General features: G+C 48.4%; 2 protein-coding genes across 10 annotated transcripts in view; one reads left to right on the top strand and one right to left on the bottom strand.

The window, feature by feature from the left end:
• Nucleotides 1-16788, top strand: part of KCTD10 (potassium channel tetramerization domain containing 10) — a 43468-nt gene extending 26680 nt beyond the window's left edge. For 3 of the 9 annotated variants that reach the window (XR_003436679.1, XR_003436678.1, XR_003436677.1), the window contains exons 7-8: nucleotides 4227-6441; nucleotides 7019-8403. Coding sequence is in view for 1 of the 9 variants with exons in the window: in XM_027124496.1 (XP_026980297.1) it covers nucleotides 4227-4451 (225 nt within the window). In the remaining 8 variants the exon portion in view is untranslated. Of the gene's footprint in view, nucleotides 1-4226; nucleotides 6996-7018; nucleotides 10771-15381 lie in introns of those variants that run through there. The other 6 variants (XR_003436672.1, XR_003436674.1, XR_003436676.1 and 3 more) reach the window with 6 other exon arrangements.
• MYO1H (myosin IH) overlaps nucleotides 8701-27212 on the bottom strand; it is a 44558-nt gene continuing 26046 nt past the window's right edge. Inside the window, exons 16-30 of the mRNA XM_027124497.1 lie at nucleotides 26722-26802; nucleotides 25470-25575; nucleotides 24625-24742; nucleotides 19433-19546; nucleotides 16796-16872; nucleotides 15345-15413; nucleotides 13838-13922; nucleotides 12994-13153; nucleotides 12275-12358; nucleotides 11400-11493; nucleotides 11139-11194; nucleotides 10154-10289; nucleotides 9715-9785; nucleotides 9481-9578; nucleotides 8701-8877 (exon numbers count right to left, since the gene is read on the bottom strand). Of these exons, the coding sequence (XP_026980298.1) occupies nucleotides 8730-8877; nucleotides 9481-9578; nucleotides 9715-9785; nucleotides 10154-10289; nucleotides 11139-11194; nucleotides 11400-11493; nucleotides 12275-12358; nucleotides 12994-13153; nucleotides 13838-13922; nucleotides 15345-15413; nucleotides 16796-16872; nucleotides 19433-19546; nucleotides 24625-24742; nucleotides 25470-25575; nucleotides 26722-26802 (1497 nt within the window). The 3' untranslated portion in view covers nucleotides 8701-8729. The remainder of the gene's footprint in view (nucleotides 8878-9480; nucleotides 9579-9714; nucleotides 9786-10153; nucleotides 10290-11138; nucleotides 11195-11399; nucleotides 11494-12274; nucleotides 12359-12993; nucleotides 13154-13837; nucleotides 13923-15344; nucleotides 15414-16795; nucleotides 16873-19432; nucleotides 19547-24624; nucleotides 24743-25469; nucleotides 25576-26721; nucleotides 26803-27212) is intronic.

The raw sequence follows: 27212 nt of genomic DNA, 5'->3' as shown, positions 1-27212 counted from the left end.
TTTTTTTTTTTTTTTTATTTTTTTTTTGGTTTTTTTTTTTTTTTTTTTTTTTTTTTTTTGGCTGTGTTGAGTCTTTGTTGCTGCTCACAGGCTTTCTCTAGTTGTGGCGATTGGGGGTTACTCTTTGTTGTGGTGTGCGGGCTTCTCATTGCGGTGGCTTCTCGTTGTGGAGCATGGGCTCTAGGCGTGGGGGCATCAGTAGTTGTGGCACGTGGGCTCAGTAGTTATGGCTCGCAAGCTCTAGAGCACAGGCTCAGTATTTGTGGCGCATGGGCTTAGTTCTCCGTGGCATGTGGGATCTTCCCGGGCCAGGGCTCAAACCCGTGTCCCCAGCATTGGCAGGCGGATTCTCAACCACTGTGCCACCGGGGAAGCCCTCTACTGGCTTTTTTAAGTGATTTATTTTCCAATTGTGATTTTCTCTTTCCTATAGATTTTTACTTCTTTTCTATTTAGAGAAGACCTTTCAATATTTCCTTTAGGATAGGTTTAGTATTGCTATGTTCTTCTATTTTTTCTTGTCTGAGAAATTCTTTCTCTCTCCTTCTATACTAAGTGATAGTCTTACTGGGTAGAGTATCTTAGGTTGCAGATTTTTTCCCTTTAGGACTTTGAATTTATCTTGCCACTCCCTTCTGGCCTGCTAGAGAAATCAGCTGATAGTCTTATGGGGGGGGGGTTCCCTTGTAATTAACTCTGTTTTCCTCTTGCTGCCTTTAGAATCCTCTCTTTAACTTTTGCCATTTTTATTATAATACGTCTTGGTGTAGGTCTTTTTGGGTTTATCTTGTTTGGGACCCTTGAGCTTCCGGTACCTGGGTATGTTTCTTTCTTTAGGTTTGGGAAGTTTTCAGCCATAATTTCTTCAAATACATTTTTGATCCCCTTTACTCTTTCTTTCCCTTCTGGAGTCCCTATTCTGCATAGGTTGGCACACTTTATATTTTCCCACAGGTCTCTTAGATGGCTTTCGGGTTTTTTCATTTGGCTTTCTATCTGCTGTCCTGATTGGGTGATTTCCATTATTTTATCTTCCAGATCACTTATTCATTTGCATTATTCATTCTGCTGTTCATTGCCTTTAGCTCAGCTTTCGTCTCTGCAAATGAGTTTTCTAATTTATTTTGGTTCCTCTTTATAGATTCTACTTCCTTTTTACAGTACTCTGCGTTTCTTTCAATAGCCTTTCTTAATTCCTTTGGTATTTTCATTATTTTCTTTTTGAAATCAGTGCCTATTAGACTGAAGGGGTCTGTTTCACTCTTTGTTCCTTCAGGGGTCCTTTATCTGGGAGTAGTTCTTCTACTTCTTCATTTTACATATTTCTCTTTTGAGTTTAGGAGAAACAGTTGTCTGCTGTGGTCTTGGAGGGCTGTTTATATGTGGGGTCATCCCTGTGTAGCTTTTGTGAGTTTAATATATTTGGTGTGAGGGCAGTTTTTAGTATGGATGCCCATGGCCTTTTTCTTCAGCGTGTGCTGGTCATTATCCCCTTGACGGGGGTGTGAAGATGCAGTGGCTGATGCCCAGTCCTGGGTTCTTGGTGGCGGCGGGCAGCTCAGGCACCCCCAGAGCACACGATGGGCACGATGGCATCTCACAGCCACTCCTGGAGTTTGGGCAGGCAGTGGTGGGGGCCCTGCAACCACTCCTTGGGTCCAGGAGGGAGGTGATGGTAGCCTGAAACCACTCCTGGTGTCGGGGGCGGGGGGGGCGCTGCGACGGCTCCTGGAGCCCATGCAGGTAGTGTCCTGCCCTCTGCAAGCGCACGCACAGAGAAAAAGGCTACAATGCAGATCCCACCCCTCCCCTCATGCACCCCCCAAACAATGGCGACTGGCCTCTAAGGTGACCCAGGCTTCCCCTGCATACACCCCCAGCTGTGGTCACACTGGATTCCAGCCCCCCCGGTCCGTCTGCACAACATGCCAACCCCAGTCCTCTCCCCAGTTTTGATCTCTAAAGCCCGAGTTCCAGCACCCAGCCCCCGCCAGCACTGGCAGACTCGTGTGTCAGGCTGGGGAGTGCAGGGCGGCAGCACTGACTGACTGACTGTGCAGTCTTCCGTCTGCTTTGGCTGACGCAAACCAGCTGCTGTTTTCTCCTCTGAGGCTCAAGCTCTCCTGTCCCGGCCCATCTCCCCGCCGGTGAGGGGGCTTCCCAGGGTGCAGGAACCTTTCCTCTTTTTCACAGCTCCTTCCCAGTGACACAGGTCCTGTCCCGATTCCTTTCTCACTTTCTTTTCTTTTCCTTTTTCTTTTTTCTTTCTTCCTACCTGGTTTCGTGGAGATTTTCTTGCCCTTTCAGCAGTCTGAGGTCTTCTGCCAGTGTTCAGTAGATATTCTGTGAGAATCATTCCACATGTAGATATATTTTTGCTGTATTTGTGGGGGAAGGTAAGGTTCATGTCCTACTATTCTACCATCTTGATTGTGCTTTTTTTTTTTTTTTTTTTAATCATCCCATACACTGTGTCATTTCCTTTTCAACCTATCTGGGGAAATCTGATGACCAGGGACACATGCAGCAGGTCATGCCTCTAGTCACCTTGCTCGGGTTATTATCCTTACTGCAGTCCCAGGAGCCCACAGCTCTGTGATGCTAGAGCAGCCTCAAAGGCAAAATGCACATGAGAGAAAATCAGACCACAAAGTAGAAACCAGAGTTAAAAATCTTTTTTTAACTTCTTTTTTTAAAAGGGTACATGTTTTTTTTCTCTGTTTATTTTTGGCTGCATTGAGTCTTTGTTGCTGCGTTCAGGCTTTCTTTAGTTGCAGCAAGCAGGGGCTACTCTTCGTTGCGGTGCACGGGCTTCTCATTGTAGTGGCTTCTCTTGTTGCAGAGCATGGGCTCTAGGCACGCGGGCTTCAGTAGTTGTGGCATGCGACCTCAGTAGTTATGGCTTGTGGGCTTAGTTGCTCCATGGCATGTGGGATCTTCCCAGACCAGGGATTGAACCCGTGTCTCCTGCATTGGCAGTGGATTCTCAAGCACTGTGCCACCAGGGAAGCCCTTTTTTTTTTTTTTAAACTTCTTAGAACATCTGGTTCATTAGTATTTAGAATGTATCCTAAAAGGTATGTATTGTTGTAAGGTAGCCAGGAAGGGAAAAACACTTTCTTTTTTTTCCTTTCAAAGATAGTGGGGGAACCAGAATTATTCACTTTTCCTCCTACGTTAACAAGACGTGCCTCTTTTCTTTAGGGCTGTGAATTCCACCTGTAACTAGACTCTCCATTTTGTCATAGTTTGGTTTTTTATATACATGGATTGCCTCTGCCCTTGGATATTCAAAAGCTAATCATCATATTGATTAAACTTTAAAATAGTGACTTTACGTTTTTAGAGCTTAACAGCGAGCAAAGGCACTGAGAGACCTCGTGGTCGGATCCCCACTGTGTATAGATTCCTGGACGGGTTCCAGAGTGAGCCTGTGCTCATGTTCGTGCAGCTGGTTAGTGGTGGAGCCGGGCTGGAGGCCAGAGGCCCTCTCCTGGCTCCCTTCGCTCTGCCTCTTGTCCCTCAGGGCTCCTTCCTTTTTCCAGGGAGTTGGTGTTGGGATGACTGCCCCTTCAGGGACAGTTTCCTCTCCTTCTATCCCACACTTCCGGGACCTGTGCTTTCGAGCTGACACTCATGGTTCATTGTCTCCCGTAACTGCACAGATGTTCCACTTGGGTTTTTGCATAATTGGTATCTTCCCTGGCAGAACATTTGAAGTGCTTTACCAGTTCTTACTGATTGTCTGGGACCCACCTCTAGTTCACGGCGCCTGACCCCGAAGGGCAGTAAGTGCACGCAGCACTTTACTGAGTGGGAGGGATTGTGTCCGCTTTATGAGGGTCCCCAGCTGGTGCCTGTTCAGAAAGGATGCTGCTTTAAGGTGTGGAATGCCTCGTGTACAAGGGTGCAGCCCTGATTGTTAGAAGTAACACATTGGGAATGATGTAAATGTCCAAAGGAAGGCAAACTTCCAAAGGGGGCAGAGAGCGCAGGGAGATCTGTTTCACTGTATCCCTTTTGTCTCTTGTGAATGTAGCGCCATGTGTAAGTGTTGCGTATTGACAATAAAAACTGCTTTAAACATAATAACGACGGTCTTACGGAGTCGTAGGGGCCTGGTATAGACAGATGGCCCTGCTCAGAAGTCCTGGGTGGTGGCGGAGCTGGTGGGGTGGGGGGTTTGAGAGGCTAATGTACCTGCCTTGTGTTTTGTGGCGCTACAGGTGGAGTTCCCTGAAGCCCGGATCTATGAGGAGACCCTGAATATTTTGCTGTATGAGGCCCAGGATGGCCGGGGACCCGACAACGCACTCCTGGAGGCCACGGGTGGGGCGGCCGGACGCTCCCACCACCTGGACGAGGACGAGGAGCGGGAGCGGGAGCGGATCGAGCGCGTGCGGCGGATCCACATCAAGCGCCCGGACGACCGGGCCCACCTCCACCAGTGAGCGGGCAGGGGCCCCGCCTGCACCCCGCCCGCCCTGCTCCTCCCCGCTGTGCACTCAGATTCCCCGAGAGCTCCCGGGCCTCCCGCTGCCCCCGCGTCCGGAGAGACTGCATAAAAAGCCAGATGACGATTTTGGTATTTCTCGACCAGGTGAATGGATTGTCTTTACCCAGGTGAACACACCTCTGCCAGTGAACAAGCTGGGTCCAAGGTCTCTGCTTTCCTGAGAATCCGAGAAGCACTGGAGCCAGGCTTTCCTGGTTCTGGAGGAAGAGGATGAGTGGGTGTGGTGTGTGTGTGAGAACTTGTCTGCGGTATTTATTTCTGTGGGTGTTGACTGCCTCTTTGAGCTTCTTGGGCCGCCTTTCCTCCACGGTTCAGTTTGTCAACTCCGAAACGGGTCCTGTAGTCGGTGTCTGCGAGCTCAGTGTTTCCTAACTCCACCCCAGCACCCTGGCCCCATTCCCGTGCCCGGCACAGGCTCCACGGCTTTGCGAACAGCCCGTCCTGCCTCGGGCATCGATCCTGGAGCTTGTTGGTGAAGGACCACAGCTCTTAGCAGTGGAGATACCACCTGGGGGTTCCTGCCTCTCAGCCGCTGTTCCTAGTGTGGCTCTGGATGCCCAGCTCCGTTGAAGGGTTGCCCCTTCTGCTGATCTGTGGTCTGGTGCTTGTTGGGACCCTGCAGGGTCTGGCCGAGAGCAGAGCTGCCCCTTCCTCTGCCCTCCTTGTTGACCCACTCCATTCCGGGAAGGCTGCCTGGCCTGCTTATGGGCATAGCGTACAAACCACTGCGCGGTGGGCTCCATTCCTTCCTCTTTGGCCTTATGCCCCGTTAAGCGGGGCTTACTGCCCCCAGCGGATGCCCTGCCCTTTGCTTAGAAGAAATTAAACATGGCCCCAGACTCTTTTCTGGCGTCCAGACAGGACCACTGCTCACACCAGCAGCCTCAGGACGGTTCACCTGCTGTCGGCGCAGCCGTCGCCTGGAGATCCCTTCCTGTCTCTGATCCTTACACGGTGTGGAGTGGCCATCGGTGAGCAGACGGAGAGGACGTGCAGATCCTTTTGGGTCCGGTCAGTGTGCATGTTCATGTTTGTTTAAGGGACGTGTGCGATTGTGGATGAGGATGTGTGCCCATGGCGCCTGGGTGGCCCGCGCTGGAGCCCTGCTGTCTGCACGGCGCTCGTGTGGGACGGACGTTCTCGGTTACCTACCTCCCCGTCTCCGCGCCCGCCCGTGACGCACAGAGGGAGTGGTGACAAATGTGGGTGGTTGAGACTAGGCTGGTAGAGTAGTTCCAAGGAGATTCGGATGTGTGTAAGGTATGGATGGGTTTTGTCTGCTATTCAAGGGAAACATTACCATTTTATACCAAAGGTATTAACACGGGCAGCCTTTGATACAGTGCATTCGAACAAAACGAGTTTATATTTTGAAATGGTTTTTACAGCTTAGACTTTGTACACCCTGCCCTACTTGTGACAGTTGTATGCCTTTATTTTGTATCCAGCAGCAAAGCCTACAATAAAACTTTAAAACAATCATGACCCAACCTAAAAATCATGTATCGGGTAGATGCTTTTTAAACTGTTGTGTGGGAAACTTTCATATTAGGCCACTTGGATTTTATTAAGTGCTAAGGATGGGAGGGGAGGGGGCTTAAATAATGTTTTGTAAATATTTTATACTGTTTAAGTTTTAAACACCAACCCTGCTGTTTGGGTTGAACTTTTTTAGAAAGTTAAAGTGAATGTCAGTTCTGATGTTTTCTATAGGAATGGAAAAGCCATCATGTAAGTTCTGTTTTTCAAATGTTTACGTGAAGAGTAACTAACTTTGTGGAACAGTCTGATTAGTTGGGGCTTCTACACCTTATGACCAAATGTTTCTGGCCCTCTTTCTACTTTCACGTTTCCTTCAACTTTGCACTTGTAGTTTGGAGTCTTTGCTTCCCTGGGATATGAACAAGTTCATGAAGCATTCCATGGTGAGTGATACTGTTAGTTGCATACAGCTGTGAGCTGACAATGACAAAGTGCTGGCTAGTCCAGGCTCTGTTATCAAACATATTCTACAAAGAAGTGATTTCTTATGTGAGCACTAAGGGCAACAAAAGTCAATATTTGTATTTAAGAACCATCCAAGTAAAAACAAACACTGGCCTAAGATTTGGTGAAGAGCTAAGTTTTATTACACTGTAATAACTTACAATGGAAAAAGCAGAACAGCTTTGGGTCCCTCGTAATGAGGCTTTTTTTCAAATAAGTCATCTGATTGTGGTGACTGGGGACCTTGCCTCTCCATCGTCCTCCTGTAGTGGCTTAGCAGGGCGGTCGCTGTGCAGGTACCCTGGCCCTCCCTCTGGAATGTGTGTTTTCTAGGGCTCCACCCAGGGTCACTGTAACACGTGTGTGTCACTAACCTTTCTGTCTCTTTGTGCCATGGAAAAAAACGCTATGAGCTTCAGAAGTAGTCACTGTGTGTTGTACAAGCATCTGTGGACATATGTAAAATAAAAGTTATATAACGCTTCTACTTAAATCTGTTTTTCTGGGTCTTTTCAGAAATGCCCAGCACAGTCCAGCCACTGAACTGAAGTGCAGTTCACAGGAAAGAGAGCAGAGATCCCACCTTCTACTTCACCACCTAAAGGTTGCTGCTCAGGGTGGAAAAGATGAGTCATTTTTCCGTAGTGTTTGAACTCAAACACTGGAAGGAAGTCTTGGGTGGAAATGCCGCTGGGCTTGTGAAACAGCGGTCGGCTGCTGTTGCCTCCGACTGCAGGTTTGGGGTGGGGAGAGCTACACCTCACCATGTGGAGCCTAAAGCCGTGCAGGAACTGGGTATGTTTCTGAGTTCCATTTATTTAAAGCAAAATTCAGATTTTGCAGCTTTATGCTCTCAGACCACGTACAATACTTCATTGTGCCCCAGGGGCAGCATGACAAAGAGAATCTGTCATCCCCCCATACTGACATGTTCAAGTGCCCGTCAAGTGTAGGTCCTATTGGGGATGTTTAAAATCACCCCCTTGGGTGACTTGAGGTTGGCTCCCTAAAGAGAACATGTAGTGCGACGGAACACCTGAGGGTTTGGCCTTTGGCATAAGATGCCACTCTGCTTCTTCAGGGACGATCCTTTTCCTAGAGCTGCTGGAACCTTTGCTTGAAGGTGTCGCTAACTGGACCAAATTCGAGCTTTCCTCAGTTGCAGCAGAAACGGTGATGGGAGAGATCACACGTCATCCTCCATCAGGACTTCCTGCGGACCGACACCTGGGGAAGGTACACGCTGAGGTTCAGAGGTCTCCCCTCTCACTCAGGAGGAGGCAGTGAGCGGTGCAGCCGCCTGCATGGTTGAGGGGGACGTGGACAAGCTGCGAGCAGCCAAGCCCCGTCACCCACACCGTCTCCTGCCCCACCTCCCGTGAGACAAGCCACATCCAGAAATGGGCTCACTGAGGCCTCAGCTTCCGCCTGAGCCAGCCAGGGAGGAATGGGGGTAAGTTTTAAGACAGCATGTAAACTGAAAAGTCACCTTATACTTTACATTAAAAATCATGCTTCAGTATTTTAACTTGTCCCCAAAGGAGTTACCTGTTTTCAGGGGCAATTATGTGTCTTTGTCCACAAAACAATTTCATCGTTAAATGTGTATGAGACAGTCCATGTTAGACCATTTTTTAGTTTGTATATATATACCAAGTATTCATAATTTGCTACAAACCATGTTTTAAAGATTCAGCCCCGTCAGCTTTCAGTGTGTCATTTGCCAGCAGAATTGGATCAGACTTGCTAGCGAGGGCAAAGCCCCGAGCACTCAGGCTTGACTTCCTAAGTCAACCTTGACTAACCTCTCCTCCTCAGTCCTGGGATCCTTGTTTTCCAGAGCCCAGGCCTCACCCCCAGCCAGTTACGTCATGGTGTTGGGGAGCGGGTCGGGGGAGACACACACACTGGTATTTTTCGAAGCTGGTCGGGAGTTTCCCCTGTGGAGGCTCACTTGAGAACCACGTGATAGGGAGTGAGGCCTTTGGCATCCAGTGAAGAGGGGCTTTGACGTTTATAGTGTGAAAAGTTTAACGTCAGCTTCTGGTTCACTGACAAATGTGAGTAAACTGTTCTCCTTTTCAGTCCGTGTTTGAATCTGCACCTCTAGTACCCATTCCTTCCTATTTTTCAACGCAGAATCAGGGACAGAGGGAGAAATAAACTAGACTATGATTCTGGTCAATCTACAGGAGGACTGAAATTGGCAGAATCTTAACCTATAGTCTTACTTAAAACTGCTTACACCTCCCCCTCCCCAGACACGGCCACTCACCACTGTTAACTGTCCGTTTTTATCTTTATAGATTTGTTCTTCTGGTCCGGTGTCAAAAACTATTGTGCCTTCTTTTCCAGGACTAATATAAAACTGTAAACTTAAAATACACAAAGTGATAAATTACTGGCATACTCTATTTTTTCCTTCAGCTGTGGGCCTGCAAAAGAAATTCACCTGTGACGCTTACTAGTTTTGAGATCAAATTCCTGTTTCATTACAGAGTTTTATTGTATATTTGAGTAATCGAAAGAAAACCGTTTCTGCAGCTGGGAAAATGGCCACGCCTTCCTGTAGTTATTTTCAAATCGGTTTAGCACAGTTCTTCCACAGGCATCAACAGCAGAGGTGTGGCTGGCACCTGCTCTCCCCCAGGGTGGGTCCCCCTTTCACTGGGTGACAAATTCCCTTAGGACCATAAGCACCTCCTTTGAAAACTAGATGGTGAGACCACTGTTCATTCCCTTTGGTGAATAAGTGATCACTGACTTCATTTCTGTGGAGCCCAAGTCCTAGGGGGTGAGGAGGGAAGAAAGCTGGTGATCGGAGGGGGCAAGGGTACCCCCACCCCTTGTGGGTAGGCAGTTCTTACTTTGCGGGGAGGGGCAGGCCTGGGTGAAACGATTAACATTTGTGTCTTCCTTGATCTGTTAATAGACACTTAACATTGAATGACTTCCTGAGTACAGACGAAACCACCTACCTTCCTTGAACAACATTTACAATGTTCTCCTTCTTAGCCAGCATGACGAGTTTGGTAACTGCCTCAAATATGTGTTTGCACTGTAAGACGGCATCCCCCTGCGGCAGAGAGGAGAGAACACGGCCGGTTCAGTGGTAGCGGCTTCACAGAAGAACATCACTGAGGTTTCACTGGGGGCAGCTAAAGATTTTGGCAGTGTTTCCCTCTGTTAGCAGCCCTGTGGCCGTAGGTTACCTTTTGCCTGTTGCCTTCTGGCGAAACGTGAATGACTAACATTCCGTCGCTGAAGCTGCTGGTAGAGACACCTTAGGACAGATCCAAAGTTAGAGGCCAAGAACTGGACAACTTGACATTAATACAGAAAAAAGGCATGCCTGGGGTGTCCCCAACCCCAGGCTTTTTCCCTCCTAGCTGGGCCAAGTGGGGTGGCCCTGCAATCAGCACCTGTGCTCGGAATAAAAAGCTGGTCCCTGTCAAAGGTGACTAGTGTCCGACCCGGATGCCCGAGTGAGATGCCGTTGGCGTTTGTGCCAGAATAAGAGGCACAGCCCGGGCCGCCCTGGGTTTTGTGGGCATCTTCACTTAGGTCTTTCCGTGAAAGGCTGCTGCATTGCTGGTGTGCCCGGGAGCTGAGTCAACCCAGTGAATTTTCTGAAGATTGCCTGCTGCTTACCTTTGAGCGCAGGGTACTCTATTTTCTGCTTGATTTTGGCAAGTTCCACCACGTAAGCTGCTTTCTGAGTGAGAATGAGTTGCCTCTGCCGTGTCTTGAAGCCTTTCCTGTCGTATTTAATGACCGGGATACCGTACTGCAAGGAGGTGACCGTCACTACGAGGCGACGCTTGCTTCGCGGGGGAGGGCGGCAGCGTACCGAGTGCCTTGTTACTCGGCCTCTGGAAACGTTGCTTCGAGCCCCCGAACGGAGAGGGGCTCAAACAGATCTTGCATAAATGAGTTTTCCCTGAACCCTGGCTCTCTGCCTGAAAGGCTGTGATTCCTGGCTCTGCCTGTGACGTTGACCTTCTGAGGTATTCAAGGCCACAGCCACTTGCCTCACGGGGCTGCTCTGAAAGGTCAGCAGAGATGAAGACACTCTGCAGGCGTTAAGAGCCCTGACAGCCAGAGGGTGATCCAACCTAGTCACAGGTTTCTAGTCCCCAGGGACCAAAGTGACCAAGCAGCCACCGGAGCCAGTCACCAGCTGCCGCATGCCAGGCCGCAGCCTGTGCCCTTCACACCATCAACCCCTCCGTCCTCCCCATTCACAGAAGGATGGAGGCACCGAAGGCGTAAGTCACCTGCCCAGGATCACACAGCTAAGTTATCAAACCCACGTCGGCGCCCAGGCACACTGCTTCTAACAGGGGATGTTTAACGATTAAGTGTATGCCTGCATTTCGCTTAACTTCATAGAAAGCCAAACACAGTTCCTGGGTGACGGGTGAGGGCCATAAGAACAGCCACAGGTACCTAATAGTCACGTAACTGTGATCCCTACCATCTTAACACCCAGAGCATCACAGCTGAGAGCCCGGCCCACGCACACGCACCCCTGCCTTTTAATAGTGCTTCCAGACCCCCTTCACGTAGAAGACAGACCCTGTTCTCAGACCCCACAAGGGAATCCTGTCTCAGGCAAGGACACACATTTCCTTACCTGGATTTTCTCACTGCTGATGAGCTGAAGCACTTTGGGATTAATGTCTCCTTCATCTAAGGAAGCAACCAGAGCACAGCAAATCACTAAATACCACCCCTGTGCACAGGCCGCTGGCATCTGCTCGTTTTCTGTCCCTCTGTGACCAAGAGCTCAGCCTGGGAGCTAGCTGTCAGGAAATGCGGATCAAGTATCTTCCTTTGACTTTTTTTTTTTTTTTAAATAGGGGAAGTGAGCACATAGATGAAAAAAGGGACTTACCTATTCGGCTGTCGGCAAAGGGTTGATTTAAGCTTTCTGCATAGCCTTCTTTCTTTCCCCTGAATATTTCACTTGTAACCACCTTTTGCTGCATCTGGTAATACATAATTAGAAGTACAAAATGGTAGCCATGAGGCTTTTGGGGACTTAAAGAGGTCCACACTAGTGCTTGCTTTCCTGAATAAGTAAGGCTCCTCAAGGAGCCTTTGTCATACTTCTTCTGCATAGGAGTCAGAACACATAGAAGTCAAACACATTTGGCTTTGGCCAAAATGCCTCAAAAATTCTACTGATTAGAGTCTGAAGTTGACACTTAGGCTTGTCTCTGCTTGCACTGACTTCCTGGAAGTGGAATTTTCAGAGTTGAGAGTTTCTTCTAGGTCAGAGATCCCAAACTGCAGCCCGTGGGCCAAATCCAGTAGTTTTTTTGGAGCGCAGCCATGCCATCCATTTACAGGTTGTCTCTGGCAGCTCGTGTGTACCAGGACAGAATAATTTCAACAGAGATGGTGTGGCCGGCAAAGCCTAGAATATTACCCTCTAGCTCTTTACAGAAAAAGTCTGCTGACCAGCAAATGAACATAAAGAGAACTACGCCACCAGCAGAGAAGGGGCCCTGCATGCTTTGCGGTTCAGAGGCCGTCTAGATGATGTTCCCATGGTAACAAAAGAGCGATGCTACTTTGAACAGCTGCCAGTTAACGAGGGCTCTGTGCTAAGTGGTCTACATGCGTTTCATCCTCAAAGCATGTATGAGGCATGAGCCTTGTGTGACCCTTGGCTTACAGGTGAGATGGTGGGTGAGGATTGCTGACAAGGGGCCAGCACCCACCCCTCCAGCATCTTGCCACCTGCCCGCAACGCCACGTCCCTACCAGGGCTTTCCTCTCGGCTGTGATCCCTCGGCGGTACTTCCGGACCAGGTTCCTCATGCACATTTTCCTGAGCAGATTCGATGCCTGCGTGGAGAACACTCTTCTTTTCCACCTGCCTCCTTCACCCGCCCCCGCTTTAGGCTTCAGCCGCCAAAACAGAAGCTTTGAAAGCACAGCTGAATTCAGTGTGAGGTAAAGGACAGCCTTAATATTTTCTAGTCAAAGAAAGCAGCTCATCTTCCAGTCTTGGGCTCACTGTTCGCCGCTGCTAAACTAGTGGTTCCTGATCTTGAATGAGTTTTGAGTCACCTGAGTTGCTGGCCAGGAGGTTCCTAGAGACGCTGATTCAGTGGGCCCGGGTTGGGGCCCAGGAATCTTAGTCACCCCCACTCTGCGCTCCAGACACAGAGGGTCCCCAGAGCATCTACTGAGAAACACTGTTCTAGGCAACAGTCCCTAAACCCATCTGTAAATGTTACATCAAGGACAGAAACCATTCAAGAGTGCTCTGTGTAAACAGACCTCCACGGGCTTTATAACTCTAGAGAGGATATACGAATTGCGCAGAGTTAAATCCCTTGGGCATCACTCTTGCAGGGAAGTGGTTTGTCTGCTGAGGCAGCCCTTTCAAGGCGAGGGGGGCGGCACCAAAAGATATACAGGTTAAGCTCCATCCGTGCCCACGCCATTTGCAACGTGAGTCCTGGAACAGTCCTTACGTTTTCCAAGAGGCCAGGAGGCCTCAGCCAGCTGTCGTCCAAGACGTTCTCTGGGACGTGATACCGAAGATTCAAGATGTAATTCTTCCGCACGAACACGATGAACTCCTCATTGTCAGGACAGAGGGGCTCGTTGCGATGGATGAATCCCTTTATGAACCTAAGCGGGAGAGAGTTTTGTTAGTTTTCTATTTCTTCACTTCCCATTTCTTCACTGAAACTTGCGTTCTCTCCCCTACTGGTTTGATTTAACGGTGGCCAAAACGGTGGCGATTACTTTGTTCGCCAAGTAGGGCCACAGGCCAAATCTGGCCCAAAGATATGTTCTATTTCACCCACACCATTTTTTGTTTTCTTTTGAGTGACTTGAATTCATTGCCAACAACAACAACAACAAACTGGGAAGTATTACATGAAAGCCGGATTTCCAGCTTTCCTTGAAAAAAAAAGATCTCCCAACACTGGGCTGGCAGCAGTCTGCTAAAGTGGAGTAGTGACTGCCCCTCTTAGGTGGACTGAGCTTTCCAGTTTGCCACAGTCCCTACCCTACCTTATTGCCTTATCCCAGCTCATGAGACTCGCTGTCCCTGCCTGGCCTCAGAAGGCATTCGACTTTGTGACTTTTGAACTAGGCTAAGAGAAACAACAAACGTTCTGAGTTGCGATCACTGTCAAATTAGGAAGCTCAGAGGAAGGAGAGGGAACAGAATTCCTAAGCGTTGACATCCTGCAGGGAAGATGACTTTTCTGCCCAGAGCCAAAACCTCCAAGTCCATGACCACCCGCTGCAGCACAATAGCACTTAGAGACCTTTCCTCCCTACTGGACCCAACTGAGAACTTACTTTCTTATAATCTGCACAGCCCACTTTCTCCTTTTGGCCTCCTTCCGAGCCAGGGCTCCACGCCAGTGGGCTTCAAGTTTAATGGCTGAAAGAGTCCACTGCTGGCATTAGAAAGTGAGCACAATCACTTAAATACAAAAGCCTTTTCCAGAATTATTCATCCACTCCACAAACACCTGGATGCCCAGCACCGCACTCCGCTAGCCCTCGAGATGGAAAGTGGGATGAGAGTCATCAGTCTCTACCCGGACGTGCCCAGACGGACAACTGAACCAGAGTGACGGAGGAGCAGAGGGTGCTGGGAAGCATCAAGGGAAGCTCCCAAATTACACAAGGGGTCAGTTTTCTGAGGTCTTTTTGAGGGACCAGAGTGGCACTTGATGGCACAGATTAGTCTTGCCACTGCGTTTGCTTTGTCTCACCCCATGTTTAGTTTTAGTTGTCTACGTTAAAAAATGGGGATACATAAATTGGGACACACAAAAATTAGATTTCTGGCTTGTGTCCCAATTTTTAAATGCTTTTCAGATTGTTTTTCCAGTTAATTCAGATATTCAAAATGCTTTTCTTTTATTCCTCATGGCCACATTGTTACAAAAACAAACTGGAAACAACCCAAATGTCCATCAACGGAACAGCTAAATTGCGGTACGCTCATATAGCACACAGGGGTCAGCAAACTGCGGCCCTCGGGCTGGCCACCTGTGTCTGTAAGTAAAGTTATTGCAACAGAAATGTCGCAGAAGAAAAATACAAACAGCATAATTTTATGGAGTTCAAAACATTCCAGCCTGCAAGTATATTATTTAGTGGTGCATTCATAGATGATAAAATTATTAAAAAAAACAAGGAAATAAGGGAAAGTTCAGAAGAATAGTGTGTGTGTTGCGGGGGGATGCGGAGAAGTGATTGAGGAGGGACAAAGTGCAGGGGCTCCAAGTGCACTCATGGTGTTAGTTAATAAAAATAATAAAATTTTTTATTAATAAAAAATTATTCTTTAAACATGCATGGACTTCCCTGGTGGCACAGTGGTTAAGAATCCACCTGCCAGTGGAAGGGACATGGGTTCGAGCCCTGGTCCGGGAAGATCCCACGTGCCACAGAGCAACTAAGCCCGTGCGCCATAACTACTGAGCCTGTGCTCTAGAGCCCACGAGCCACAACTACTGAAGCCCGCATGCCTAGAGCCTGTGCTCTGCAACAAGAGAAGCCACCGCAATGAGAAACCCGCGCACTGCAATGAAGACCCAACTCAGCCAAAAATAAATTAAAAAAAAACATGCACATGTTGTGGATCAAATAAAACATGTCTGTATAACAAGTATAGGCTACATTGTTGAGTAAAAATGAGGCCCCAGAACCAGACCCCAAGAATGCCAGACACCAAGGTTTCAAGGCCAGGCAGGCGAAAAGGATGCTCAAAGGAACCTGTGCGTCTAGGTGCCATGTGGATGAGAGGGAAACTTGGCCATGGCAAACCTGAGAGGTCCTGTTCAGTTCTTACCTGCTTGTCTTTTTCTCACGTATGCTCTCCTTTCCAGGCAGCCTTTGTACATGGCTTGGATTCTCGCAACTTAAAAGAAAACAAAACTTTTGGTGAAACGGCTTTCAGTTGTGCAGCTTGGTAGGTGTGACTTTCGGAGGAGGTGTCGGCTATGGCCCTAGGGGCACGCAGGGTAGAGGTGACAGGAAGCCACGGGATATGACGGGATAGAAACGAGAGTGGGCGGGTTACGTTCAGCCTGAGTGCCAGAGCTGGCCAGTAACTGGGGCTCCCTTTCTTCCTCTTGCCTTCCCCCAGCTAAGGAACAGAACCACTATCTGGAGGGCTTGCTGGCCCCTGGTTCTAGGCATTGTATTTCATCCTCCCACCCAACCCTGCAAGGCAGGCAGGCAGGCATCAGCACATTTGACAAAGCGGATCACAGACCCAGCCGGTGAAGACCCTTGCCAGGTGCGAGGCAACCACGCGGCTATGAAGCAGGAGTGTGAACCCAGGGCTGTGGAACCACACACATGCTGTGTAGCTTCTGCATTCACAGTGTGCCCCCTCCACCCAGTGACTGGGGTCCCCCCACAGACCAGGCTCCTCGAGGGTCCCGCACACCAGCAGCATCACATCCCCTGGGAGCTGGGTAGAAACGTTAACCCAGGCCCCCGCATTCAGCACCTGCCCATGAACCTGATCCTGGGTGATCAGTGCCCGCTGCCGGAGGGGTCAAAAACAGACCACCAACAACAGTGGTTATGAGCCCAGGCCCTGAAGCCAGACACACACTCAAACCCCCGCTCTGCTGCTGTTGGGCCTCAACATCCTCACGTGTAAAGTGGACATGATAATACCACTCGTCCACAGGTTTGTTCCGAGAATACAATGAGATCATGAATACAGCAAGCACTGAGATTACTCAAGCACAGCTGGTCTCAGCAGGCCAGGTGAGATCTCAGAGGGGAAGCCCCTACCCCCTGGTCGTTTTGATTTGTGATTTTTTGCGTTTTCCTCCCGTCTAAGTTTTCTTATTTACCATTCACAACAAACACCCTGGCTGTGGGCTTTGCAGCTACACCTTCCGACATCAGACACATACAAATGAAGTTTAAAAAAAACCCTTCATTTAAGGGGGATGGACTCCATGGGTTTAGGTCCTAGTGTGGCACGACAAAGTTGGATCCAAACTAAAAATGAGGCAGAACTGCAGTGTTTAAGTTTCCAGGTGCATCCATGACAGCCCTCCAAACATAAGGGATAAATTCACCTGTGTCTTATAATCCTGTTGCCTTGTTCTGGGTTAAGGCATAAGTTCACCTGTATCTTATAATCCTGTTACCTCGTTCTGGGTTTCCAAAGCCAGTGCTTCTACCATTATATCAAACACTCATGTTTAAGATGTTTCCCAAGCTAAGCTTGTTCATATCACATTCTGTTAAAATCAGGGCAGGAAAAAAAAGACATACCTAATTGATGTTTACTAAATTCAAAGGCATCTTCAGTGGCAAACAGAGTTCTGGGGAAGCGAATGAATATTTTGGATCTAGAAATGAAAAAAATGTTTTAATTATTAACTGGTCGTCACCGTCTGTAGTGGATTCAATCGTGTCCTCCCCCCACCCCCAAAGTCACATCCACTTAGATCCTCAGAATGTGATTCTTATTTGGAAATACGGTCTTTGCAGATGTCATCAAGGTAAAGATTGAGATAAAATCACACTAAATCCAATGAGAGTGTTCTTATAAGAGAGAGGGAAAGACGCACAGATGCGGGGGAGAAGGCCGTGTGAAGACAGAGGCCGAGATTGGAGTGATGCTGCCACAAGCCAAGGAATGTCAGGAGCCACTGGAAGCCGGAAGCAGCAAAGAAGGATCCTCCCAGAGAGACGTCAGAGGGAGCACGGCCCCGCCAACACTTGGATTTTGGCCTTCTGGCCTCCAGAAATGTGAGAAAATAAATTTCTGTTGTTTAAAGCCAACCAGTCTGTAGGTAATTCATTATGCAGCCCTAGGAAGTTAATTCGCCTTCCTAACCCAAAGTGACTTCCCTGGGCTTTAAAAGGTGATGACAGAGAATATGGGTCTAAGTCTAGGAGAAGATCCCATCAGCCAGCAAAGGTAAATTATAAATATTGAGCTCCTATTGCCCGCCCTCAAGCCCCCCGGCAACCCACGCTTTGAGGGAAACTTCCCAGGCCAGCCACTGGGGGACAGCAGAGCATCGTGCCACGTGAACCCATCAGAGGTTTTATACCGGGGACAGGTAACACCTCTGACCTCCATGACCCACCTCCCACTGGATGTGCTAAGCCCTATTCCTGAGAAATCTGGCTTGGAAAAGTAACTGCTCCTTGGAGCAGGGCCCAGAATAGAAGAATAAAGGATGGAACACGGGGCCAGGGTGGTCATAGAGGGCCATGTACAAGTTGGCAGGGAAAGCCCACTGACAGATTCAAAGGCAGCGATCCCTGATGCTGGAATCTCTGCGGCCTGGGAGTAGATCCTTTTCATGCGTGGGCCCTGTTCTTTGCAATCAAATGAACGCTGACCAAAACGTCTAAGAGAACAGATGAAAATTATCCTGGTTCACCCCACTGCATCCTGCCTTGATGCTTTCAATGTGTACGCAACGTCCTGCTCACGGACGACAGCTCTACAGTAATGATACCTAGAGTTCTAGAACACCACTTTCTGGGAGATGCTAGAGGAGCTTTCTCATCGCAGAAGTCCGAATATCCCCTCCGAGAAGTCATGCATACATTTTGAACAATGAAAGAATGTAGGCACAGAGAGATTAGGGGATTCGCGCTGACACCCTCCTCATTTTGTGCACAAAGAAGCTCATCCCAGTCTCCAGTGCAGGTTTAGAACCCGGGGCTCCTTTATACTTAATCCCCTCCAACAGGCAACTATGTAGCCTTTCTAACCACTTAGCGCTTGTGATACGGTGCTTTATAATAAGAAGTACGTATTTGGTCTCTGTCCCGTTCCAGTGTCACAGCTCCCAAAACCCTTGTAATTTCCTAAGTGATTAGAGCAATGGGGCATCTTTCGCTATGATCTATCTTTTGGTTTTTGTTCCTGAAATAGCTTCAAAGTGATAAAGGGGAAATGGGTGTCTTTTTAAAAATTCTTTTCCATTATGGTTTATTATAGGATATGGAATATAGTTCCCTGTGCTATACGGTAGGACCATGTTGTTTATAGTAGTTTGTATCTGCTAATCCCAAATTCCCAATTTATCCCTCCCCACCCCCTTTCTCCGGGTGTCTTTTATTATTTATAACAAACCCCTTTCAACCACACCACACCTGAGTTTATGCTAACAGCTGATGTTTGGAAAGCCCCTAGATAACCTAAGGATGGGAACTGGTTGCCAGGGAAACCAACCTTGAGATTAGAGGGTTGGAACTTTCAGCCCCACTCCTGGGCGTGAGGTTGAATGAATGACCACTGGCCAATGAATTTATCAATCATGCCTATGCCTCTGTAAAACCCCCAAAAGGCATGATTTGGAGATCTTCTGGGTGCACCTGGAGAGAGCATGGGACGTCCGCACCCCCTCCCACACACCTTGCCCTGTCTATCTCTTCTATTTGGCTGTTCCCAAGTTATATCCTTTTGTAATAAACTGGTAATCCAGGAAGTAAAGTATTTTCCTGATTCTTTGAGCTACTCTAGAAAAATTAATCAAACCCAAGGAGGGGGTCATGGGGACCTCCAATTTATAGCTGATTGGTCAGAAACACAGGTGACAAACGGGACTTGTGATTGGTCTCTGAAGGGAGGATGGACAGTCTTGGGAGACTGAGCCCTTAACCCGCGGGATCTGACACCATCTCCAGGTAGACTGTCAGAAGTGAGTTTAATTGTAGGACACCCAGCTGGTGTTAGAAGTGTGATGGAGTGTTTTGAGTGTGAGGGAAGCGTTGAGAGTAGAGACACACAGGAGAGTTTTTTCTTTACAGAGATGCATTTAAATTGAGTGAATCCAAGTATCTGCTTAGAAATCTACGTAAACTCCTGAAGAATGTATCTCCAGGCTCAAGATGGATACAGATCGATTAGGAAAACATTTTGACCGCGATTTCCGGGACACTCACCTCCCTAACTTGTACTCCTCGGGTTTGTAGCCAATGTACTTGATCAGCCGCTCTACGCCCTCTGCTGGAGGCCCGTGCCAGTGCGGCCAGGTGTCTGGGCACAAGGACTTGTACCTAGGGAGGGGAGAGGCATGTTTAGGAAGCTGCAGACCTTACCCTAACTAGCTCCCCTAGAGGTCAGCTTCACTCCGCTGGGCACGCCAGACACTCAGAGTAATAGAGTAGACTCATCACACCCACTTCCTAGAATTCAACGATATATACTCAGCAATAAAGAAGAGGAACTGTTTCAACAGGGTGGGAGGTTTGGCCTGTCTTCATAGAACAATGACCTCATCAGACACTCTACCCAAGAAACTCAATTCTGCTCCTAGGTGTATACGCAAGAGACATGAAAACATGTCCGCACAAAAGCTTATAGGTGAATATTCGGAGCATCGTTATTTATAATTGACGAAAGGTGGAAACAACCCAAATGTCCATCAACAGACAAAGGAATGTATAAACAAGTATGGTCCAGCACGGGAAGAAAAGGTATCATGCTTGATAAGGGACGAGGGATTTTTCAAGGGTAATTTTGGACCCAAGGTTGACTTAAGAACCTGATTTCAGTATAAAATGCAACTCCCTTCTAATATGTGGTCGCGATAAAGATAACCATGATGTCTGTAATATGATGAAAAAAGTGAATGCAGGATTCAGAAGTGCCTGTGGACTGAGGCTAGAAGTGATACAACTGGAGCCACTGGACTAGAACCGCACTGCTTGGGCTGGAGCCCAGCTCAGGAGCTGGACAAGTCGCTTCACCTCCTCACTTTGCAGCACAAACAATGAATGACAGGACCTTCCTTGTGGGATCGTCACAAGGTTGAAATGAGATACCCCGTGGAAAGTATTTGGCACAGTCTGAGACTTCAAAACATGTTAGCTACGGTATTCCTGTTACGCTTCCTTCCCTTAATATCATTATATGGTTTGTGTTACTTTAAAATCAAATGTCAAACCGTTAAGAACATGTTTATTTTCCTGGAATTATACTTTGTGAGAAAATCCATTAAGGACATTGCAATGAACTGAATGTTTGTGCCCTCCCACCCCCAAGTTCATATGTTGAAGAATCCTAACCCCCGATATGATGGTATTAGGAGATGGGGCCTTTGGGAGGTGATTAGGTCAGGAGGGTGGATCCCTCATCCTTGGGATTTGTTCCCTTATAAAAGATACCCAGGAGAGCTCCCTTGCCTTCTTTCCACCACGTAAGGATGTGATGAGAAGAGAGCAGGGTGCGATCCAGAAGAGGGCTCTCACCAGAACCTGACCGTGCTTGGCTCCCTGATCTTGGGTTTCCAGCCTCCAGAACTGTGAGAAATAAACATCTGTTGTTTATAAGGCACCCAGTTTATGGTACTTTGTCATAGCAGCCTGAACTAAGACAGGCATTGAGTGTCACATGTTCTTCCCTGATTACTTCCCTCTGTTACTGCCACACACAAAGGTACAGACACGTGCCAACCCCAGGGAACGCAGAGCAACGCCAGGCCCTGCTCCCTCCTGTCTGGTCAGGCCCATCACTAGCACACACCATCCAAGCTGTCTAAACATGGGCTAGACAGACACAGAGGAGATGGGGACATGCTTGAAATGCCTGCAGGGTAGAGGGACTCATAACTTCTGTCCTTTTTAACTCTGAGATGCAGTCGCTCCCTGATCAAGGGAAGCAGTGCCAGGGAGGGTGCGCACATTCGGACACATCTCCAGCCCACTCCCACGGGCCTCTCCTGCCTTCCCCTGGGCCACTGTCCTGCAACAATGCCAGCCTCCTAGCTGGTCCTCAAGCTGCCCAGTTCCCACCTCCAGGCTCTCCTGCCCAGACAGCTGCCTCCAAATATCCTCATGGCTCACTTCCTTACCTGGAGAGGCCCTCCTGGACCACGTTTTCCCCAACCCAGATTCATTTTCCTTCCATGAATGTACGCCCCACCTGACCTCCTATATCTCCTTGTTATCGCCAGTAGAAAGGGCACTCCATATGGGCAGGGGTGGGGTCTGTCTTGTTCACTGCTTTACCCAGCACCTTGGAAAGTGCTGGTACAAAGCAGGGGCTCACTAGTATTTCTAGAAAGAATAAACAAGCCCGACAGCAGCAAAGTAGGAAAAAACGCAGGAAGACTGGAACGGCAGATGCCTGTGTGTTTTGGGGCCGGGGTGGCCAGTGGCTGCTGCCTCCGTCTTCACTAGACTTCAGATTCAGAAAAACGGATGAGATAAGGGCGAATGACAAGTCGCTGATGAACAAAACTGGTATGTCAAGGAGGTTCCCCCCACCTAACCCTAACCCACCACACACACACACACACACAAAAACCCTGGCAAAAAGACTGGCAGATCCTCAAACAAACACTGAGTTATCATCTGACCCAGTAATCTACTCCTAGGTATGTGCCCAAAGAAATGAAAGCATATGATCACACTAAAACTTGTACTTGAGTGTTCCCAGCAGCATTATTCAGAATAGCCAAATAATGGAAACAACCCAAATGCCCATCAACAGAGGAATGGATAAATAAAATGTTGTCTGTCCACACAATTGAGTATCATTCATCCACAAAAAGGAATGAAGTGCTGACATGTGCTATAACATAGATGAACATTAAAAGCATCATGCTGGGCTTCCCTGGTGGTGCAGTGGTTGAGAGTCCGCCTGCCGATGCAGGGGACGCGGGTTTGTGCCCCGGTCCGGGAAGATCCCACGTGCCGCGGAGCGGCTGAGCCCGTGAGCCATGGCCGCTGAGCCTGCGCGTCCAGAGCCTGTGCTCCGCAACGGGAGAGGCCATGACAGTGAGAGGCCCGCGTACCGCACACACACAAAAAAAGCATCATGCTAAGGGAAAGAAGCCAGACACTAAAGTCCATATATGATACGACCACACTCGTATGAAGTGTTCAGAATAGGGAAATCTATAAAGACAGAAAGTAGAGACTGGTGGTGGCTTAGGGCTGGGGCAGGGTGGTAAGGAGTTAGGGCATTTATAGCTAAAGGGTATGAGGTTTCTTTTGGAGGGCATGAAAGTGTTCTCAAATGGACTGTGCTTGCATAGATCTGTGAATACCAGAAACCACTGATGCTTTAAGTGGGTGAATTGTACAGTCGATGAATTATATCTCAAGGAAGCCGTTTAGGAAAAGAAAACCACGGCTATCCACTGGCAATGTGGTCCCCAAATGGTGACAGATGAAAGAACAAAGGAGAGAGGACAAAAAGGAGAGTGGGGTGACAGCCAGCCTCTGACACTAGGCTGCTCGAGGGTCCCACGTTTCCTTCCTACCTGCCTTCCAGACGGGCCTCCAGGGGGACACCTGTGATGGTGTTTCATTTGTGAGGGTTGGGACGGAGATGCTTACCCAAATATACCTGTAGCGTAGAGCAAAGCCGGGCAGAGATTTCCAAGGCTGGGGTCCCGGGCCCCACTGAGCCTTCCAAGGTAGTATTTGGGGTGGAGTTGTCTGTAACTCTTTTCACTGCTTCTAAAACCCAGAGACACTTACACTGTTTCTCAAGATAGAACCACACAGGTCAATACAATCCTCAGTGTATTTAGCTGAAATTGTATCAACTCAAAAGGTTCGTGCTGATGACACTCATCAGAGGTTTAGATCGGCAGGTAAATCATTAAAAAACAACAGTGAGGAAAGAGATGGTTACTTAATAAATGCATATAAACAGATATTAATTATCAAGACACGAGGCTCATGGGAGAAAAGTAAGCAAGATCCGTGGGTAGAGAAAAATCTGAGATTAAATGAGGGGCTGAAAATAAGAGCACCAAAAGAAGTTTCAGAGCGCAGGATCTTGACGTAAATTGCAAAATGCGAGGAACTGGATTGAAAATGTAACCTCACGCATGTGCTTTTTATAATTATGAAGTTGTACTTCAAAAGAAGCCTAATATTCACAAATGAACCTACCTACAAAACAGAAATAGGGCTTCCCTTGTGGCGCAGTGGTTGGGAGTCCGCCTGCCGATGCGGGGGACGCGGGTTCGTGCCCTGGTCCAGGAGGATCCCACATGCCGCGGAGCGGCTGGGCCCGTGAGCCATGGCCACTGAGCCTGCGCACCCAGAGCCTGTGCTCCGCGGCGGGAGAGGCCACAACAGTGAGGGGCCCGCGTACCGCGAAAAAAACCCAAACAGAAATAGACTCACAGACATAGAGATCAGACTTGTGGTTGCCAAGGGCGAGAAGAGGAGGGAAAGGGATGGACTGGGAGTTTAGGGTTAACAGATGCAAACTATGACATTTAGAATGGATAAACAACAAGGTTCTACCGTAGAGCACAGGGAACTAGATCCAATCTCCTGGGATAAACCATAGTGAAAAAGAATATTAAAAAAAGAATGTATATATGTGTATAGCTGAGTCACTTTTCTATACAGCAGAGACTGGCACAACATTGTCAATCAACTATACTTCAACTTAAAAAACTTTTAAAAATAAGAAGTCTAATATTAAGTTAAAATATGAAATTACTGATATTCAACCATGCTGACCCACAAAAAGAACCATTTTATTATGCTTCTCTTGCGAGTGTGAATGTGTTGTTTTCTTGGTAGCACGAACGACATGCAGCCCAACTGCACGCACAAGCAATTTGGGCCATAGTAATAGTGGTGGTGGATGTATGATTAAATCCTTACAAACTCCTCGAGAGCAATTTAATCCCCGTGTTACACATGAGGAATTAGGTCTCAGTTGGAAGAGAAAGAATGGGGATTCCCACCCAAGAATCTGTGGCTCCAACGCCCATGTTATCACCACTACACCTGTGTCTCTGGACAGCCCACACGGCCAAGGGGATTGCTCCCAGACTGACCGCGCTAAAACCAGCACCCATGGTCGCCATGGGAAGGGCCTTCCCCAGCCAAGTACAGACCCCAAGGGTGGATGTCCCACGTCTGCCCCCTGGGGGCAAGTCTGTGCATCGCGTCTCGTACTTCCTAGATTCCAAGAACTTAGTGGCTTAGCGAAATGAAGAGAAGGTGGCAAACTAAGTCAGCTTCCTATTCTCTGAAATGTCAGTGTTCATCACTGTCACCGCTACAGCAGTTAAGAAGCAAATGGAGTTCCCTCGGGGATGGCCTTTTATTCCTCGCCACACACTTCACTGGCTTCAGATCAACAAGACAAACTTTACCTTTGCAAGAAATGCTCGTATTTCCGTCGGTATGCAAAGCCAGCCCGTCTCACCCGCAGGTGCTCCATCAGCCCCAGGTACTTGATCTGATGCCTTATGAGGAAGACATCGAACTTGCCTTTGGAAACACAGAAGGAAGAGTGACGGTGAAGGACCCTGTGGCTCTGTTCCAATCAAGGCAGACCAGAGGCTGCAAGCTGACGATATGTGGGCTGGGTCTGGCCACAAGGCATGTTTTGTTAGGTCCTAATTGTGTTTCTCTTAATGGGGGAATTTTACAGGAAAGTCTGAATTTCTGGTTTCTCTTGAAAATCCATGAGATCTGGCCATTCTGGGCCTAGAGCCCCACATGGCAACAAATGGCCCTAAGGAAGGAGGACTGCCCCTTTAGACAGGGTGTGCCCTCTCCAGCTGGCCACCGTCCCCTCCGTCCCCTATTGCATTACAGCTGGTCTGCTTCCCTCATTCGCTCTTCCTGCATGGATTCTATAAGCCTTTGACTGTACAGCTTTGTTATGAGACCACGGCACAAGCTTAGAAAATACCCAAGTCATAGACCATTTTGGAAGATTCTTCACTGGCTGGAGAGAAGCAGTGTTGCTTCCCCTCACGTCTGAGGTCTGCTTGGCTCAGCTGTGTTAGTCCTGCAACGGGCCACGCTCTGAGCAAAGCTCACACAGGACCGTGAAAGGAACCCTCCTCCTTATTCATTTGCCTTCTATTATTTAATACAGAGAAGAAGCAGCAAGCCCGTGGTGGTTTTTAGGACTTGCCCCACTGTCGTCTCGGTTTTCCGCCCAGCCTCATTTCCCTGAGCTCAGCGTTCTGAACAATTCGCAACTCACTGGGTTCTTTACTCTCGTTGGGCTTGATGCAACGGATGTACGAAGGTTCCTTAGAGATGAGAATTTCCAGAAGGCTGCTCAGACTGTTTTTAAACTGAGTCCCCACCTGCAGGGAGAGAGAGAATGAGCTAAACAGACACGGTTGCTCCCCATGTATACAGAGAAGACTGGTTAAATCACAAGACTGGCCCTTTAGACCCGAACACTCGACAGACTGTTTTGCTTGTTACCTGTCACAAACTGTTTTGTCCATTAAGAGAAGGCTTTGAATGTCCTGGCCTGAGAAGCCCAAGCTCAGTCTGGTCAAGTGGAGGCTGGACAAGCATCTTTCCAGGATGCTTCCCTCACTTGGCGAATACAAAGTGAGCACCTCGTAGGAGCCAGCATTGCCGCTGAGCCAGTCACCCTCCACCACCTTCCTGTTTCCTTGTTACCAAGCTTCCTCTATGACACTCGCACTACTGTAATTTCTTTCTTTATTTGATGATACAGTAAGTCCCCTACATATGAACAAATTCCGTTCTGAGAGCACATTAAGTCCAATTTGTTCATAAGTCCAACAAAGTTAGCCTAGGTACTGAACTAACACAATCGGCTACGTAGTACCATACTGTAATAGGTTTATAATACTTTTCACACAAATAGTGAATTAAAAACAAACAAAAAATAATAAAACCTTTTTAATCTTACAGTATAGCACCTTGAAAAGTACAGTAGTATAGTACCACAGCTGGCATACAGGGGCTGGCATGGAGTGAACAGGCAAGAAGAGTTACTGACTGGAGGAGGGAGAGGAGGTGGGAGACGGTAGAGCTGAAGGACCGTCAGCAATGGGAGATGGAGGGCGAGCTGCCATTTCACTCACGCCTGACGTTGCTGGCACGCACGTCTGCATCTTTGCAAGTTCGCAACTTGAAGGTTTGTGTGTAGGGGACTTACTGTATCTTCCTATACCATCTCCCACTAGATTGTAAACCCCACAAGGGCAGGAACACCGTCTGTTCCGTTATTGGTAGATACCCCCGTGCCCAGCACAGTGTCTGACACACAGTAAGTGCTCAATGAATGTCTGCAAATGAACACACTGGTTCTAACCCTGGAAAATATATATTTAGTAGAACATTTAGAGAGTGATACTTCCAAACAAAGGAGAGGACAGCTTAAAAAGCATAGGTAACTAAAGCACTTGCACCCTCTGGGTGATTTTTGCTACCTTTCCAATTTTGCACAGGCATTTCCCCCTGCCACTCACTGTTGGTGGCCTTCTCCGGTTTTCTAACTCGGCCACCCGGAAGCATTCCTTCAGGATTCTGTTTTTGGACCTGCACAGCACCTGTAGGTAAAGAGAAATGAGTACCACATTTGCTGCTTCAGAAATCATCAAGGGGTCTTCAGGAAAGTTCACATAAGTGTGCACAGTGGACCAGAGCCATCTGCCTTGGGAGCACTTGAAGAAGAAGAGGGGAAAAAACACAATCATAGGGGCTTCCCTGGTGGCTCAGTGGTTGAGAGCCCGCCTGCCGATGCAGGGGACACGGGTTCGTGCCCTGGTCCGGGAAGATCCCACATGCCGCGGAGCAGCTGGGCCCGTGAGCCATGGCCACTGAGCCTGCGCGTCCGGAGCCTGTGCTTCGCAACGGGAGAGGCCACAACAGTGAGAGGCCCGCGTACCATACACACACACAAAAAAAACACAATCATAGGGACTTCCCTGGTGGTACAGTGATTAAGAAGCCACCTGCC

This window comes from Aethalodelphis obliquidens, unplaced genomic scaffold, assembly GCF_003676395.1.
Source record: "Aethalodelphis obliquidens isolate GAN/ISIS:26980383/991018 unplaced genomic scaffold, ASM367639v1 scaffold28, whole genome shotgun sequence".
Taxonomy (NCBI): Eukaryota; Metazoa; Chordata; class Mammalia; order Artiodactyla; family Delphinidae; genus Aethalodelphis; species Aethalodelphis obliquidens.
This window is presented reverse-complemented; position numbering and strand designations above follow the sequence as displayed.